Source organism: Lipophrys pholis, assembly GCF_963383615.2.
Source record: "Lipophrys pholis genome assembly, chromosome: 22".
Lineage (NCBI taxonomy): Eukaryota > Metazoa > Chordata > Actinopteri > Blenniiformes > Blenniidae > Lipophrys > Lipophrys pholis.
This window is the reverse complement of record NC_137644.1, coordinates 551631-570935: the sequence shown is the minus strand read 5'-3', so window position 1 is coordinate 570935 and position 19305 is coordinate 551631. Positions and strand designations below refer to the sequence as shown.

The window sequence follows — 19305 nt, the reverse complement described above, 5'->3', positions numbered from 1 at the left end:
AATAAAATGAAATAAAATAAAATAAAATGAAATAAAATGAAATAAAATGAAATATAATGAAATAAAATGATATTGAATCAAAAACAACTAAAAAAAAGCTCAATCAAATAAAATATCAAGGATTCGTATTCACATAATTGCAGTTGAACATAAATATACAGGTTACTTTGTGTTAAAGGGATTTTTGTCCCTTCCCGCCGTCTCTTCTCCGTGCTCATGTGGAATTGTTAGTTTTTCTCACTAAAAGTACTTTGAAATGAATACAGCGTAAATCCTGCCAGCAGAGGGAGCGCTTGTTTTGCTCAACTCGGGTAGCCGGGCTGCTGCTGACAGCGGGGTGGAGTTGGTGGGATGCGGACTTTCCGCCAAACAACTCCCTGCTGTCCTGACTTTAACTTCACCCTTCACTCACTTTGCTTCAGACATCAGCACCCATCAGGAGCAGCCGGAGCTCCAGTAGGAGATGATGATGATGTTACTCTTCCTCCTGGCCTCTCTGGGTGAGTTCACACTTTATTCTCAACATGTTGCTGGATTTTTCCTAAAAGACATTAAATCTCCTGCGTTCGTCTCACGCTTCTTCCTCTAATGAGAGCCATATGCAAACTGTTATTCTGTTTCTGCACCGACACACTCAAAGTTCCATGTGAATAAAGATTTGACAGTAAAAACCAGTTCATGTGATTCTCATCAGAAAAACACTAAAGCCTCCAGAGGAAACGGAGTTACTGTAAATTAAACTCAATCACAAAGAAAAGTACTGTTGTTCCAGTAAAAAGACAAATGTTCTCTCAGAGTACTCGGTGTACTTTAAACTGCCTTTAATAACATTATCAAGAGCAATTATCTTATTGAATACTTCCCTGAAAGAAAAGGCACAATTTTATTTTAGTATGAGTGAATTCTAATCATTTCAATACTCTAAGTACTGGTAGAATGTAAACTATTACAGCTGTATAGTCATTGAATATATTGAATTTACATTATTATATTTCTCTTGCATATTAATCATGAAAATCTAACTTTTAGTCGTTTTTAATTGTGGCTTTTAATAATGATTGTTTAGTGATGTTTTTGTGGCCTTCAAATAGTAAAGTACAGGTATCAGAAAAATACTACTTGAATCAGTCTAAATTGTTTATTGAACGATTTTAAAAATGTGTTGAGATGAAAACAGAGTAAAAATACACACAAACAATAAAAGTATAGTCAAACACTGCAGGAGAGCAATACTATTACAATACAGGAGCTATAAGAACTTCTTCCTGCAGTAATCTGATCTTATCTGAGTACTTTTCACACACACACACACACACATACACACACACACACACACACACACACACACACACACACACACACACACACACACACACACACACACACACACACACCCTTCTGACGAACCATTTCCTTCATATTTCATATCAGTGATGTATTCAGCTGCACGTCAAGACAAAATTTACAAAACCTAAAGTAACGTAACTTAAACTGGGCAAGAGTAAAGAGTCATTAAATACAAACTGAAATAGTTTGCTTCTATTAAATACAATGCAGTCATCAATAGTTTTTATCGTAGAGCAGAAGGTTTGTAACGTTTCTTTTGTGAGCTGTGAGCAGTTCTTCATCTCCTCCTCTTTCTCCTCTTCTTCCTCCTCCTCCAGCCGGGTGGTGTCCCGCAGGGTCGCAGCAGCAGCCGGAGTTTCCAGATGTTTGCACAGAGGGCAGCTGTTACCCGGCCACCGGCGACCTCCTGATTGGTCGAGCTCACAAGCTGTCAGCGTCGTCCACCTGCGGCCTGAAGCGTCCGCAGCGCTTCTGCATCGTGGGACATCTGGAGGTACGGAAACGTGGGAATGGCAGCAGCACACTGAGCCGGCAGAGTTTTCCAAAACAGCAGAGAATTTCAAACCTGAAGCGACGATGCTGTGACGTTACGCTGATTATACTTTACAGCTTCCAGCTGTACGCTCAGTGGAGTCCTGCCAAAATACCAATAATTGTGCAACAAAGAAAAGTAACACATCCAAGTCCTTGTTTTATTCATATCCCCTGCTTAGTGAGCAGAAGATGTCCTCAACGTGTTTTTACTAAATGTCTTCAAAATCCACAGAAAGATTTTTACTTTGTTTCAGAAACAAACTGTCGACTGTAATAACTCTAAACTCACTCTCACACCAGGTCCATCAGCAGCAGTGGGAGGGGTTAGTGGGAGGAGTGGGAGGGGCAGGATGGGTTAGTGGGAGGAGTTAGTGGGAGGGGTAGGAGGGGTTAGTGGGAGGGGTAGGAGGGGTAGGAGGGGTTAGTGGGAGGAGTGGGAGGGGCATGATGGGTTAGTGGGAGGAGTTAGTGGGAGGGGTAGGAGAGGTTAGTGGGAGGAATGGGAGGGGCATGATGGGTTAGTGGGAGGAGTTAGTGGGAGGGGTGGGAGGGGTTAGTGGGAGGAATGGGAGGGGTTAGTGGGAGGTCTGGGAGGGGTTAGTGTGAGGGGTATGAGGGGTTAGTGGGAGGAGTAGGAGGGGTTAGTGGGAGGAGTGGGAGGGGTTAGTGGGAGGTGGAGGAGGGGTTAGTGTGAGGGGTATGAGGGGTTAGTGGGAGGAGTAGGAGGGGTTAGTGGGAGGGGTAGGAGGGGTTAGTGGGAGGGGTAGAAGGGGTTAGTGGGAGGAGTAGGAGGGGTTAGTGGGAGGAGTGGGAGGGGTTAGTGGGAGGAGTAGGAGGTGTTAGTGGGAGGGGTAGAAGGGGTTAGTGGGAGGAGTAGGAGGGGTTAGTGGGAGGGGTGAGTGGGAGGGGTAGGAGGGGTTAGTGGGAGGAGTAGGAGGGGTTAGTGGGAGGGGTAGGAGGGGTTAGTGGGAGGAGTAGGAGGGGTTAGTGGGAGGAGTATGAGGGGTTAGTGGGAGGGGTAGAAGGGGTTAGTGGGAGGAGTAGGAGGGGTTAGTGGGAGGAGTAGGAGGGGTTAGTGGGAGGAGTGGGAGGGGTTAGTGGGTAGTAGATTGTAGTAGTTAGGGGTAGTAGATTGTTATTATAGTGACTGTCAAAATAAAACCACCAAGTTGGAGGGGTAGGAGGGGTTAGTGGGAGGAGTAGGGGGGCTAGTGGGAGGAGTGGGAGGAGTAGGAGGGGCTAGTGGGAGGGGTAGGAGGGGTTAGTGGGAGGAGTAGGAGAGGTTAGTGGGAGGAGTAGGAGGGGTTAGTGGGAGGAGTAGGAGGGGTTAGTGGGAGGGGTAGGAGGGGTTAGTGGGAGGAGTAGGAGGGGTTAGTGGGAGGAGTAGGAGGGGTTAGTGGGAGGGGTAGGAGGGGTTAGTGGGAGGGGTAGGAGGGGTTAGTGGGAGGAGTAGGAGGGGTTAGTGGGAGGAGTAGGAGGGGTTAGTGGGAGGAGTAGGAGGGGTTAGTGGGAGGGGTAGGAGGGGTTAGTGGGAGGGGTAGGAGGGGTTAGTGGGAGGAGTAGGAGGGGTTAGTGGGAGGAGTAGGAGGGGTTAGTGGGTACGTTTCAAATGAAAAAGCTTCATTTTAGTATTTATGATATGGAAAAGTTTCAAGTTTACACGGTAAAGTTTTGAAAAATGTAGTTTCCATGTTGAACCACTAGTTGGTGCTATTGGTTGTTTTAGTACTGAAACCCCCCCCCCCCCCCCCACACACACACACACACAGCAGAGACCAATAAGCTCTAAACATGAACACTGGGGGGACATTCTAGTGGACAAACCACCAAGTTGGATTGTTATTAAGGTGACTGTCAAAATAAAACCACCAAGTTGGATTGTTATTATGGTGACTGTCAAAATAAAACCACCAAGTTGGATTGTTATTATGGTGACTGTCAAAATAAAAGTACCAAGTCCAGAAGAATATGGACTGTGACGGTGACGGAACCAGAGTGTTTTCAAAATGTTGTGTTTTCAGTGGCTACGGCAGCTACAGTGTAAACAGGCACATTGTAAACAGACACAGTGTAAACAGACACAGTGTAAACAGGCACATTGTAAACAGACACAGTGTAAACAGACAGGTGTGTAAGCAGACACAGTGTAAACAGACACAGTGTAAACAGACAGCTGTGTAAACAGACACAGTGTAAACAGACAGGTGTGTAAGCAGACACAGTGTAAACAGACACAGTGTAAACAGACAGCTGTGTAAACAGACAGGTGTGTAAGCAGACACAGTGTAAGCAGACACAGTGTAAACAGACAGCTGTGTGAACAGACACAGTGTAAACAGACACAGTGTAAACAGACAGCTGTGTAAACAGACACAGTGTAAACAGACAGGTGTGTAAACAGACACAGTGTAAACAGACACAGTGTAAACAGACACAGTGTAAACAGACAGGTGTGTAAACAGACAGGTGTGTAAACAGACACAGTGTAAGCAGACAGGTGTGTAAGCAGACACAGTGTAAGCAGACACAGTGTAAACAGACACAGTGTAAACAGACAGCTGTGTAAACAGACACAGTGTAAACAGACAGGTGTGTAAGCAGACACAGTGTAAGCAGACACAGTGTAAACAGACACAGTGTAAACAGACAGGTGTGTAAGCAGACACAGTGTAAACAGACACAGTGTAAACAGACACAGTATAAACAGACACAGTGTAAGCAGACACAGTGTAAACAGACAGCTGTGTAAACAGACACAGTGTAAACAGACAGGTGTGTAAGCAGACACAGTGTAAACAGACACAGTGTAAACAGACACAGTGTAAACAGACAGGTGTGTAAACAGACACAGTGTAAGCAGACACATTGTAAACAGACACAGTGTAAACAGACAGGTGTGTAAACAGACACAGTGTAAGCAGACACAGTGTAAACAGACACAGTGTAAACAGACAGCTGTGTAAACAGACACAGTGTAAACAGACAGGTGTGTAAGCAGACACAGTGTAAGCAGACACAGTGTAAACAGACACAGTGTAAGCAGACACAGTGTAAACAGACAGGTGTGTAAACAGACACAGTGTAAGCAGACACAGTGTAAACAGACACAGTGTAAACAGACACATTGTAAACAGACACAGTGTAAACAGACAGGTGTGTAAACAGACAGCTGTGTAAACAGACAGTGTAAACAGACAGGTGTGTAAGCAGACACAGTGTAAACAGACACAGTGTAAGCAGACACAGTGTAAACAGACACAGTGTAAACAGACAGGTGTGTAAACAGACACAGTGTAAGCAGACACAGTGTAAACAGACACAGTGTAAACAGACACATTGTAAACAGACACAGTGTAAACAGACACACACAATGTAATTAAAGTTTTGCGTTTTCACGTGTGAACGAGGCCGAGGAAGAAGGATGGAACCATTTGAGTGGAAGTGGAGCTGCTCCACCAGCTGAGCCGCCACATGGTGGAGTGTTCGTCTGAGCAACAAAAAGACGTTTTAGACGTCATCTCAGACTTTGAGGGACGTTTACCGACACTTTCCTGATGTTTGAGAAACAAACCTGCTTCAGGACTGTGAGACATGTCAGACACACTGAATGAGAGCAGCAGGATCTAGCCATCCAGTGCGAGCTCCTCGGCGCTGCAGAGGACTGAAATCGGTCCTTTCTGCACAGAATTCATGAAAGTAATAAAACGTGGCAGCGGAGGCTTGAAGAAGAAGTTTTTATGAGCGTCATGAATTCGTGTAAGACATGAAGGACAAATGAGCGTTCATTAAATCTGAGATCAAATCTGAGATGGAGCAGAAAGTATTCGGTTGTGTGTGTGTGTGTGTGTGTGTGTGTGTGTGTGTGTGTGTGTGTGTGTGTGTGTGTGTGTGTGTGTGTCTCCAGTGTCTGCTCGCTGTCTTGTCAGATGGGAGTTCAGACTCTCTCCTCCACAATCGGAGCTCTGTGCTTCACAGTCGGCCAGTGTGTGTGGCGAGGGGGCGGAGCCAGGACTCTCCCTTATCAAGCAGAATGAATGGAGGTTCTGATGGAGGCGCTGTGGGTCACACTGTCTCACTGTGGTCCTTCCTGAGGACGAGCAGAGGCCTGAAGTATGAAGTGGAGCTACGAGACAGGAAGTCTCAGTGGAGACACTTTCCCTGACTCCACTCACGTTTCAGCACAGACACCCGGTGAGACGGAGGACCTCAGCTCATTTGTCCACACCGTGCCACGTGGTGAAAGAGTGTGAGCTAGAGTTGGACTTGTGTTCACCCAAAGCAGCAGGTGTGCAGAGCCTGGAGGCAGCATGACTGAACCGGAGGTCCAGGTCCACGGCGTCAACTCCTGCTTGAGCCAAAGGACGTGGACTCCCGCCAGCCACGGCAGCTTTGTAATGAGACGAAGGACGTTCAGGAGACAGTTGGACTGGAGGAAGTGGTCACTGACAGCAGAGGCTGGATGACGGTGGTGAAACAAAACTCCCCATATAAAGGCTGGATCTGGTTTCTGGACGCACACGTCGTGTTTCACAACTACAGTTCAACACATTTTTATCAGTTTGAGATTCTGATGAAATCCCTCGTTTTATTCCTCGTTCACACGTGTTTTTCAGTGAAAACACAAGCTCTCCGGACGTGTTGGGGTTCCGTTTACACAACGGCGCTCGGAGCCCCTGAAAACGTACCTTTCTGAAAAAAAGCTCTCAAGGCGGAACTTTTTGAAAACTGCAACTCAGTCTCCGTGGAAACGAGGGGAAGTGCAACTTTTTGAAAACGCTCAGGCTCCCTCTCTGCATAGACGGTGGAAACGCTGTTCCTGGTCCTGGTCCTGGTCCTGGTCCTGGTCCTTGTCCTCGTCCTGGTCACCACGGACCCAGTGAATAGTAGTTCTGCACATGCTCAGTAGAGCCAATCAGAACAAAGTTTCCTCCAGGGTGTCATGACTCCCAGTACATATTCTCCTGGACTTGCTACTTTTATTTTGACAGTCACCATAATAACAATCCCACTTGGTGGTTTTATTTTGACAGTCACAAAAATAACAATCCCACTTGGTGGTTTTATTTTGACAGTCACAAGAATAACGATCCAAGCTGGTCTGTCCACTTGAGTGTCTGTGTTCGCTCAGTGTTAATGTTTAGAACGTTTTACTTTTTAAATTTTCTCACGATTTTAATCATTTCAACCTTGAAATTTAGTTTGAAAAACCTTCAAGTCCCGCTCACAGGACTTCCTGCTGTTTGTAGGGCATATCAGGAACCTGCATTTCCGTATCAACCAAAGTGGAATTTAAATTTGGAGAAAAGCATGAGGGTGAGGGTTGAAGAGTGAGATGTGTGATGTTTTGTGTCCATCAGGAGGAGAAGAAGTGCTTCGTGTGCTCCTCCCAGACGATGTACGACGAGGAGAACAACCCCTTCAGCCACACCATCGAGAACGTGGTCACCACCTTCGCCCCAAACCGCCTCAAGACCTGGTGGCAGTCGGAGAACGGTGAGAACAACACGCCAGAGCTCGTTCTCGTGGGAAACTCAGAGTAATGACCCGGCAGGAGATCACAGAGGCTCGCTCTGCAGCCAATCACAGCAGGCCTGAGGGGGCGGGGCCAACAGGTGGGAAACAGATGTGAGGCGGGACAGAAGGAGGAGTGTAATTAGACAGTTTGGTCCTGAGAGGTTTTCCAGCTGTGGCAGGTGAAGCTGATCTTTATTAGAACACACACTCACACACTCATCTCAAAGCCATGCTTTCTCACTTTGGAAGGGAACTAGAGGAAATGCAGGCGTGCACAGGGAGAACATGCAGAAATAATAGAGCCAATAATGGAATAATTTGCCAATAGTGTGATAAATGAAGGAATGATTGATTATAATTGAAGCGTTACCATCTAGTCATCTAAACTAAATGAAAACCTTTTTGATTTTAACAAGAAATGCAGCCATATGTATGTATTATCACAGTATTTACTGCAGTTATTACTTTTTAAAAGATTCCTTCACATAACAGATGATCGTCAAAATGTTCTTATGATAATGGATCAAACATCCTTTATTAGAAACTTTTTACAATATTGGTTTATTCTCATTTAAAATGGCGTCAATAATAAATTACTGCTTTCATATGTATTAAAATGGTTAAAATAATTCCATTATTGGTTTTATTACATTTAAAATGGTTACAAATATTACATTGTTGGGTTTATTGTATTTTAAATGGCCAAAATGAGTCTATTATCGGCAGCATTACATTCTTGGCTGTTACAGCCACTAGGGGCCAGTAATTATTTTTAACCGTCGTTTCACAGTCCAGATAGAAATCATGGGACAGTTTCTAGTTCAAATAAAACAAATCAATTGCCTCCTTGTTTCTAGTACCAGAGTTTTAACCACGACACTAACGATCCACCCAGAGGTCACATGTTAACTGGCAAATTCTTTCATATTTGGGGGATAAATAAAATATGAAGTCAGAAGCATTAAAGTACTAAATCCTTTCCATGTATGAGAGGAACGGAAGATTTGTTGGCGTTCTGTGGCTCATTTATGACACACTGTGGAAAAAACCCTTTCTGCTTGTTTTGACTGAATATACATGTGTGGCTCTCTGGTTGTACTCTGCAGGACGTTAACCTTTTTTTTTAATCACTGGAAATGTCAGAGGCAGTGTGAACAAAGCCTCAGACGAAATCTTTCTACTGAGGCCCCGTTTCCATGACAACGTTTCACGTGACAACACCTCATCTGTTAAAACAAAGGAGGGTGTTTCCACTGCAGCAGTGGACACTGAGACAACGATGTAGTTAGTCTGCCGGGCCACTGGAGGGCGCTGGGGCTTGATTTTGTAATGAAACTACACAGACGTGTGCAGAGAACAAAACACTATAAAGGTGAAGAAAATAGAGAGAACCTGATCTGGAGGATAAAACTAGAATACGACTGCCAGTCAAACCACTGGGGGGTCGGCCATGTTGGTTTACCATGAATGAGCAGGAGGGAGGGGGAGATGTGCAGTAACAGGCTCTGTAGCCTCCATCAGTCTCTGCAGGAGGGAACAGAGACCGTGAAAGAATCTTTCCACCTTGAGAGCCGGATTAAAAACTTCATGGATACAGTGGATCAGAACACTGGTGCTGTGGAAACAGAACCCCCAAAGTGAAGAACGTTTTGCAGATACAGTCGTATTGGTTGTCGTGGAAACGGGGCGTGAGAGACTTTCATGCATACAACCTATAATGCAGATTTCTAACCACTAGGTTTGCTTTGCATCTGGAATACATGTCCACACACTGTAATCTCTAATAAATAACTAGATTTGCACAGATAAACTAGTTTATCATGTGGACCAGAGAATTCTTTCTCCAAGCTCAGATGCAAAAGAACCTAATGTTGATGTTTGAAATGATCCAATCAGCAGGAAGCAGGAAGTGACAAGGTGATGAGAGTTTATTCCCAGGAGAACAGTTACTTTAACTTTTCCAGTCTTTATCTTCCTGAAAAGGAAGAAAACCTCTTTGTTTAGTTCAACCTGGTGCTGCCCAGATAACTAATAGTCTGTAGGAACCTAACCTGGTTCACATGCAGCCCCTGCAGCCGGGTGTCCAGTTAAAACACAGAACCTGTGACTGAACTCTTCCAAACCAAGTGGAAGCAAGGAAATCTGAGCGTGTGTGAACTGGAGAGGAATCCTCTCCATGGCGTCACAAACCCTCATGAGCAGCTCGGCCCTCCTCCACCCACACATTCATGCACCGCTGCTCCCGCCGAGCGCTGGGAATCTGTCCGAGGCGTGAGTCGGTGTGTGAGCGGCGGCCCGCGGTGCCGATGGCTCTGGACCTGCAGGAAGCTGCAGACACAGCGGCTTCAGCAGGGATTTCCTGATTCCCACAGCAGCCTCACACTGGCGTCCTGCTGTCGTCCTCACCTTTAATCCCAGCTTCAAATTAGTAACTTGTCCTGAAGGTCCAACAATGGAAGACTTGGCCCCGTTCACACAACCTTTCAAGTGAAAATACCTTGTTTTTGTAGTTTTGTGTTTACCAGACGTGGCACCAAGTCACACATAAAGTCAAGTCCCGTCTTATTTTCATGTCTTGTTTTAACATATTTATTACGTTCACCAACTAAAGGTGGGGCGAAGGTTATTGTTTTGGCTTTGTGTATTTTTTTATCTAATGGTATGTAGGTATGTATGTATGTATGTATGTATGTATGTATGTATGTATGTATGTATGTATGTATGTATGTATGTATGTATGTATGTATGTATGTATGTATGTATGTATGTATGTATGTATGTATGTATGTATGTATGTATGTATGTATGTATGTATGTGTTAATCTCCTGCCTGGGCGTGTTTCTCCTGCAGGTGTGGAGAATGTGACCATCCAGCTGGACCTGGAGGCCGAGTTTCATTTCACACATCTCATCATGACCTTCAAGGTGCTTTTTTCACTCCTCTCTCTCTCACACACACACACACACACACACACACACACACACACACACACACACACACACACACACACACACACACACACACACGCAGCATGCCTCCTACAGGTCATACAAGCAGCAGCCAGCAGTTCCAGGCAGCGTGGGCCAGCTGTGCTGGAGCAGAATTGTTCTGCTCTCCTGAGAGTGGTGGGAAACTGAGGATGAAGGGGGGGGGGTGAAGATGAGTGTGTAAGCTTGCCTCTCATCGCCGTCATGCGCTGGGCTTTGATGGCGTCCAGCTGCGGCCGTGCCTCTCATCAGCTCTGTGTGGAAGTCCAAACAGACATTTAGTCAGCGTGCTTCCTGTCCCAGCCTGTTTTCAGCTTCCAGCAGGAAAACACCAGCAGTTCCCCGGAACGCCGGGACTCCAGATCACCTCTGCATGAGTTCAGCAATGCAGAGAGAATTGACCAGAAACATCCTTCAGTGCTTCCGTCAGATGAGATCCTGATGAGGTGCTCAGAGCTTTAATGTCAGAACTAACGTCTCCTCCCTGTTTGTCGGCAGACGTTTCGCCCGGGGGCCATGATGATCGAGCGCTCCATGGACTTCGGGAAAACGTGGCAGGTTTATCGTTACTTTGGGTACAACTGCAACACGTCCTTCCCGGGCGTTTCCGCCAGGCCCATGGCCAAAGTGGACGACATCATCTGCGACTCGCACTACTCTGACATCGAACCGTCCACCGAGGGAGAGGTGAGCTTGCCCACCGACCTGCACCCTTCATGTCTTCCATCAATCCTTCTATTAAACATACATTTCATCTATCCAGAGGATTTAACAACTTTTCTACTGATCAGTCATCCATGCTCGAGTCGCTTCACGTCACCATGACGACACATTGAAGAAACCTTTCTATGATATTTTCCCTGATTTTAGTTCTTGTCATTTTAAAAGACGATACAACGATTCTTTGAATTGAATTCTATACATTTCTATATTTCTATATTCTAAATCTTAAAAACATCTTGATTCAGACGCCTTTGAAGCATTTGTCTTTTTTCAGGTCATATTTCGAGTGTTGGACCCGGCCTTTGAGATTGAGGATCCCTACAGCCTGCGCATTCAGAGTAAGACTTAAAAATAAAGGTTTTTCACTGTTTTTCTAGTTATAGATCAGAAACTGTGTCTTTATGTGTTGGAGTTAAAAGTTAGTTTAAAAGAAAAAAGATTATTTTAGGTGAAATACTTGACTTTTAGGGTTCAAACTAAAAAAAAAATCTATATCTTTTATAATTAAATACATTTTGAAACCAGATTTAGTTTTTTTGGAATCTCAATGATCTGAATTGATTTATTATATGAATCTATATTGGCTAAATGTGCACGTCAACGTTCCTTTTATATGAATTGTTTATTAAACAATATCTTCTCCCAGATTAGACCAACACTGAATAGAAAATGTGTTGGAAATGAATCCTCACAGATCATCAAACACATCTTCTGGGATCACTTTCTCCTGGTTTGTGAGTTTAACGATAAAAAGTGAAGTAACTTTCAGCAGAGAAAAGAAAATAGTGGAAATATTTCCCATGTGGAAGCGACTGTGACCCTGAACATTCGCCTCCGTCCACACGGAGACGAGTCTCACATCACACACACACGCAAGAATGTGGCTCCAACCCACTTTGTTATGTGAAACGTCTGAATGAGTTTATTGTGAAGCTCCAGAAGTGTGTTAATGTGTCCCACTCAGTCAGAGACCATCACGGTCTCATCATGAGGCCTCGGGGAGGAAACTGTCTTTGACATTCTTTCTACCTGATCATTGACAAACAGCTCCCTGCACTTCCAGCAAAGCTCATCTGAACTACTTTAACTTACCGATAGTATAGACCGTAGGGGCCCGTCTCCAAATGTTGTGTTTTCAGTGGCTCCGAGCATCTAAATGCCAGTAAACGGGCCCTGTTCGTACAGCCGGGAACTTCCAAAGTCACCAGTTGTGAGTTGGGAAATTCCCAGTTTTGAGGTTAGATGGTTGACATTACAACAACCAACCAGTCAGGCAACACAAACATCTGATAAATAACAACTAACAATGTCACGTTGTGATCATTAAAACCCAATGAGCCTTAAAAAGTCAATAATATGGACAGTTGTAGACACATGGACAGACGGGAGTTTGTCAATGAGTCAATTCTGCTTCTTGGATCAATTACAAATATCCAGCTTCCACAGTGGGAACTTCTGAGTTCAAAGCAATCCAAAGAAGTTTCCCACTTCCCAGTTCCTTGTGAGTCCCCTGCAGTGTGAATGGACGTGTTTGATGGTTCCTCCCTGCAGACATGCTGAAGATCACCAACCTCAGGGTGAAGTTCCTGAAGCTCCACACGCTGGGCGACAACCTGCTGGACTCCCGCGACGAGGTGACGGAGAAGTACTACTACGCCCTCTTTGACATGGTCGTCCGTGGCAACTGCTTCTGCTACGGACACGCCTCCGAGTGCGCGCCGATCGATGGAGCGCCGAGAGGAGCCGAGGGCATGGTAGGACGGGGGGGCTGTGAGGAGACGGGGGGGCTGGGTCTACTGAAGGTCTGCACGTAGGACAACAGTAACAGAAAGGACATTTGTTTGTGAATATGGACGATCGAGCGTCTCCACCAGGTCGTGTGCTGCTGTTATTGGGCTGTGAGACATTTCTGCAGCTGGCCCTCCTCCACTTTTCTTTGCATCTGAAAAATTCTGATTTTTACACTTTTTTCCTCCAAGACTTTCCTTCTAACTCCACATTCTCCATCCAATCACTGCATATACACGTTAATGTTCAGAACATATTGATCTCTGAGCATGTGTGTGGTTTCATGACAGAAACAAACAACAGCACCAACTAGTGGATCTACATGAGAACTACATGGTTTTCAGCCTTCCTGCCATTTCCATGGCAACGAATCTCGTTTTCAAAACGTTGCTGTGGAAATGAAAACGCAAGAACGATGCGTTTTCACTTGAAATGTTGAGGACATCAGGCACCAAACCATCCACTCGGACCAATTTTAAATACTACTAGTTACACAAATACTCATTGTATCAGTTTGAACCTGTTTCATTGATGTTTTCATTCCAACTGTAAACCAACAACATTCACTGCCCCCTACTGGATGTATTGATCAACAACCACAACAACGTAAAAGACGCATGACAACGTCGAACACAATGTCACAACTTGTGTGTGAAGGAAGCATATTTAGGCCGTCACATGATATTTTCTTGTCTCGTATCAAAAGTGAGCTCTGGAGAAGCTCACTCCAGAGCTGTCAGGACTTCTACCAGGATCTGCCTTGGAGACCTGTTTGTCCGGTGCTTGTTTGTCCATGAAGCTCTTCAGCCTGCCAGGGCTGCTACATGAATCAAACTTAATCCCTACATTGCTGAATTGACACGTAAAACCACTTTGTCTGCTGACCACTGCCTGTGTGTGAAGGTCCACGGCCGCTGTGTGTGCAACCACAACACCGAGGGGCTGAACTGCGAGCGCTGTCAGGACTTCTACCAGGATCTGCCTTGGAGACCTGCAGAGGGGCGAAACACCCACGCCTGCAAGAGTGAGACATAAATCAGCTTGTTTGTCCGGTGCTGTGGTCTGTTAATGCTGAAGGACAAGGACTTCAATAAATATGCTGGACACAAGTTTAAAGACAGGAATTACAGAAGAGGTTTGCTGCTCTTTGAATGAAATGTATTATCATGTCTGACTCTGTTGTTCTTCAGAGTGCGAGTGCAACCACCACTCCTCGTCGTGCCACTTCGACCTCGCCGTGTACATGACGACGGGCAACGTGAGCGGTGGCGTGTGTGACGGCTGCCAGCACAACACGGAGGGCCGGCAGTGCGAGCAGTGTGCACCCTTCTTCTACCAGCACCCCAACAGAGACCTGCGGGACCCCAATGTCTGTGAACGTAGGTCACCCCGCCGCGACCTCTGACCCCAGCACAGGCACCATCTGGAGCTGCAGAGGCTTCGTAGTCCTGAAGCACAAAGTATGATTGTAATTACCCGCTAAGTGTTGGTTACTAATGGAAACCACACACTGTGGCTCTGCACTCTGCACCTTATCATCTCGTCTTTTAGCACAAAGGAGAGGAAGTTTTCAACACAGCAGGACGCCAGTGAGGAAGAATAAATAGAAACTGAGCTCAGTTATGGTGGCAGAGTTCATTCATTGCTTATTGAAGACAGTTTAAGGAAGACGTCAGTCCTCCCTCCTCCGACTTGTTCTTCAGTATCAATGTGTCCAAAAGTAAAGAAGAGCTTCTGTTTCAGGACGAACTCTTCTTCTCTCTCTGGCACCACAACAAAAAACAGACTGTGGCGATTGTACAAGAACAGAAGCTGAATAGGTCTCTGCTTCATCGTGTTGATGCCAAACAGTTTGTGAGTTAGTCAGACTTTTATGGGTTGATAGAATCTCTCCTGACCTTTTCTGTTCTTGGTAGAGAATCTGTGAACAAAACTTCTGTCCTGAACAATCAGGGAGATTTGGTTTCATTTTACCGCCAGCTCAGTCCAGCAGACATAAGAACTTCTAACCTGCAGTGTGATTCTGTGAACCCCCCGGCTCGGTCCTCCCTGTGACACTGGGAGTGTGTGACTTCCTGTTTCCCTGCAGCGTGCAGCTGTGACCCGGCCGGGTCTCTGCAGGGCGGACTGTGTGACCCCCGGACTGACGTGGTGGCCGGGCTGATCGCAGGTCAGTGTCGCTGTAAAGCCAACGTGGAGGGCGAGCGCTGCGACCACTGCAGACAGGGACACTTCGGACTGGGAGAAGGACCGGACGGCTGCCTGCGTGAGTCTGGGAAGGCCCTGATAGCCCTGATAGCTCTGATAGCTCTGATAGCTCTGATAGCCCTGATAGCCCTGATAGCTCTGATAGCGCTGATAGCCCTGACAGCCCTGATAGCTCTGATAGCTCTGATAGCGCTGATAGCCCTGATAGCCCTGATAGCCCTGATAGCTCTGATAGCCCTGATAGCCCTGATAGCCCTGATAGCTCTGATAGCCCTGATAGCTCTGATAGCCCTGATAGCTCTGATAGCCCTGATAGCCCTGATAGCTCTGATAGCTCTGATAGCCCTGATAGCCCTGATAGCCCTGATAGCCCTGATAGCTCTGATAGCCCTGATAGCCCTGATAGCCCTGATAGCTCTGATAGCCCTGATAGCTCTGATAGCCCTGATAGCCCTGATAGCTCTGATAGCCCTGATAGCCCTGATAGCCCTGATAGCTCTGATAGCCCTGATAGCTCTGATAGCCCTGATAGCCCTGATAGCTCTGATAGCTCTGATAGCCCTGATAGCCCTGATAGCCCTGATAGCTCTGATAGCCCTGATAGCCCTGATAGCTCTGATAGCCCTGATAGCCCTGATAGCCCTGATAGCTCTGATAGCCCTGATAGCCCTGATAGCTCTGATAGCTCTGATAGCCCTGATAGCCCTGATAGCTCTGATAGCTCTGATAGCTCTGATAGCCCTGATAGCTCTGATAGCTCTGATAGCCCTGATAGCTCTGATAGCCCTGATAGCCCTGATAGCCCTGATAGCCCTGATAGCCCTGATAGCTCTGATAGCTCTGATAGCCCTGATAGCTCTGATAGCTCTGATAGCCCTGATAGCTCTGATAGCCCTGATAGCTCTGATAGCTCTGATAGCCCTGATAGCTCTGATAGCCCCGATAGCCCTGATAGCTCTGATAGCTTCACCTTCATCATCTGCCTGCAACGCCTGTGTGTCATTTCATGTTACCTTACAGCATCTTACACCTCACTGAAGACTCTGGAACACACTCCAACATAAACAATCAGCCATGACATGACATTAGCATTAGCATTAACATTAGCATTAACATTACCATCAACATCAGTATTAACATTAGCACTAGCATTAGCATTGACATTAGCATTAATGTTAGCATTAACATTAGCATTTACATTAGTATTAACATTAACATTAGCATTAACATTAGCGTTAACATATCATCAGTGGTACTTTGAGGTAACTTCTGGTTTAACCTGGATGAGAACGTTTCAGTTCCAGGGAGAGAATCAAACAGCTAATTGGACGTTCTCCACACTGAAGCTGCAGAACCTGATGAGTTTAAGAAGAAAGACGCCAAAAGTTTCAACGTTTCTCCTTCCACCCAAAAACAAAACCAAAAATTGATTGTGTTTCACATAAAGTTAAGATAGGGCCATTATCTGCTGTCTCATTTACTACATAATTCAGATTCTGACTCAAACTAAAGATACAAGCTGAAAGATGATCACTGCTAATCATTAAGCTGCTGTAAATAAAGTCAGAATAAAACAAGAGCAATCAGATATTTCTTACGTCTGCCAACGGTTGACCTGGACTTTCTGGATCACCTCTAAAGTTTAATGGAATCTTCCAGGGCCTGATATCTATCCTGTGAAAGGTTAGACAGAATCCATACAGTCATTTTGCCATAATCCTGCTAACAGACATACAGATAAATATAAGCAGATGGTTTTATTAGGTGATTGGTGGACATTAAAATGTGTTCATGCTCTGGGTTCTGCTCTGTGTTCTGCTCTGGGTTCTGCTCTGGGCTCTCCTCTGGGTTCTGCTCTGGGTTCTGCTCTGGGCTCTCCTCTGGGTTCTGCTCTGGGTTCTGCTCTGGGCTCTGCTCTGGGCTCTCCTCTGGGTTCTGCTCTGTGTTCTGCTCTGGGTTCTGCTCTGGGCTCTCCTCTGGGTTCTGCTCTGGGTTCTGCTCTGGGTTCTGCTCTGGGCTCTGCTCTGGGCCCCACTTCACACCCTGCTGGATTGTTGCTGTGTGTTTTGGCAGCTTGTACCTGCAACCCGCTGGGGACGCTACCTGGAGGACGGACCTGCGACTCCCACACAGGAAGCTGCTTCTGCAAGCGGCTCGTCCACGGAGACCACTGTGATCAGTGTCTGGTACTCATCTGACACACACACACACACACACACACACACACACACACACACACACACACACACACACACACACAGCTCTGAGTAAACGCCCTCCTCTTCATTCTGTGTGTGTGTGTGTGTGTGTGTGTGTGTGTGTGTGTGTGTGTGTGTGTGTGTGTGTGTGTGTGTGTGTGTGTGTGTGTGTGTGTGTGTGTGTGTGTGTGTGTGGTGGTGCAGCCGGAGCACTGGGGTCTGTCCAACGACATGGACGGCTGCAGGTCATGTGACTGCGATCAGGGCGGGGCCATCGACAACAAGTAGGTCCAATTAAAACAACACAAACAGGTGTATTGTGTAACCATGGCAACAGGTTTGAGATCATGCAATGTTCAAAAAAATCACAAAGGGACTTCATGACAGAAAATGTCTCTGGATTTCTTTATTAAAGGAGTTGCTGTTTCTATCATAACAAAACTTAATCGGAACTGAAATTTGACTCTTTATTAAAACAATAATGAGGACGTTAACTGACGGATTTGAACCCTTGACTTCCCTGAAAAAGTGAGTCAAATGTGTTTTTGAGGTGCATATTTAATTCTGCCTGTAATTTTGCATTTCTCAGCATCAAATTAATGAAGTTTTGTAAAATCGTGAAATTACAAAATTTTAACCTAAAATTGACCGATTTGATCTTTTCTGACTTTCTTTCTACGCATAAATCAACAGTGGATAAATATTGTGATTTATTTATTTATTTATTACTAAACTTCATGAAGCTTGTGGCAAAGAAAAGAGAAATGATAGCTAAATGCCTTTTTTCATTACCGTTTTAGCAGATAGTGTCAGATAATGTAGTAATACTGGAAGTCTGTGGTTCTAATTCACAGTGACACATTTTGTAAAGAGTTTCTGAGGCTTAACCAGCTGGAAAGGTGTTTTTACATTAACTAGTTACAGTTTGTCTAAAAATGCTCATTAATTAAGGGCAGCGGTTAAAATCAATGTTGACATACAACGCCTTTCACATTTCTTAAATTGTACTCCGACAGAAATATTCTAAAGTGAAAGTAAAAAGTACTTATCTGTAAAACAAATAATCTTAATTGCATTATGAATTGAAAGCGTCTAACTCAGTTTACTTGTATAAAATAGAAAAAGGTTTAAAAGCTAATTTCTGAAGTTTATAAAAAAAAAGACGATTGTAAAGAACTGCAGAGAGAAATTTCCTTAAATTAAATAAAATAAGAGGCTTGAACAATTTGTATTAAAATGAGCCAAAGAAGAAGGTGAGCATTAAAGTAGGAGGTTCCTCCTGTGCACAGCTGCGACCCTCGCTCAGGACAGTGCCAGTGCAGAGAGCACATGTTCGGACGCCGCTGCGACCAGGTGGAGTCCGGCTTCTACGTCATGGCTCTGGATCACTACACCTACGAGGCCGAGGACGCCAAACTGGCACCCGTAAGAGTTCTTATTGAACGATCCAGTTTGGTTCCTTCATGCTGCAGCGCTGAGGCCATGCTCTCCTTCCTCCAGGGTGTGACGGTGGTCCAGAGGCCCTACCCTCCGGACCGCAGCCCCACCTGGACGGGGATGGGCTTCGTCAGCGTGCCGGAGGGAGCCTACCTGGAGTTCAATGTCAACAACGTCCCAGAGTCCATGGACTACGACATCCTGATACGCTACGAGCCGCAGGTAACACAGCAGGCCTCTCATTTGGGAGGGAACCTGAACGGCGAGGCCTCGGAAGGAGGCGTGGCCTCGGAAGGAGGCATGGCCTCGGAGGGAGGCGAGGCATTGGAGGGAGGCGTGGCCTCGGAGGGAGGCGTGGCCTGGAGGAAAGAACCCTGTGGTTTCTTTCTTCTGCTTCTCCTTACCTGTCAATCAACCCACATTTGCCCCTAAACACACTCAAAACTCACAGATTTGGCAGCCTCATCAAGACTGGAGAAAAATGTAAGAAAATGAAAAAATTCACCCCCAGAGTGTCATAATGAGCTCTCTAGCGCCACCTAGACACACTAACGAGCACCACAGCACG

The 19305-nt window shown here is 45.7% G+C and overlaps 1 protein-coding gene across 1 annotated transcript in view; it reads left to right on the top strand.

Moving 5' to 3' along the window:
• Positions 1-328: 328 nt before the first annotated feature.
• lamb1b (laminin, beta 1b) overlaps positions 329-19305 on the top strand; it is a 55691-nt gene continuing 36714 nt past the window's right edge. Inside the window, exons 1-14 of the mRNA XM_080492428.1 lie at positions 329-500; positions 1665-1840; positions 7239-7374; positions 10247-10320; positions 10882-11070; positions 11381-11444; positions 12658-12860; positions 13798-13918; positions 14085-14273; positions 14984-15160; positions 17176-17288; positions 17505-17584; positions 18590-18725; positions 18801-18959. Coding sequence (XP_080348554.1) covers positions 464-500; positions 1665-1840; positions 7239-7374; positions 10247-10320; positions 10882-11070; positions 11381-11444; positions 12658-12860; positions 13798-13918; positions 14085-14273; positions 14984-15160; positions 17176-17288; positions 17505-17584; positions 18590-18725; positions 18801-18959 — 1854 coding nt within the window. The 5' untranslated portion in view covers positions 329-463. The remainder of the gene's footprint in view (positions 501-1664; positions 1841-7238; positions 7375-10246; positions 10321-10881; positions 11071-11380; positions 11445-12657; positions 12861-13797; positions 13919-14084; positions 14274-14983; positions 15161-17175; positions 17289-17504; positions 17585-18589; positions 18726-18800; positions 18960-19305) is intronic.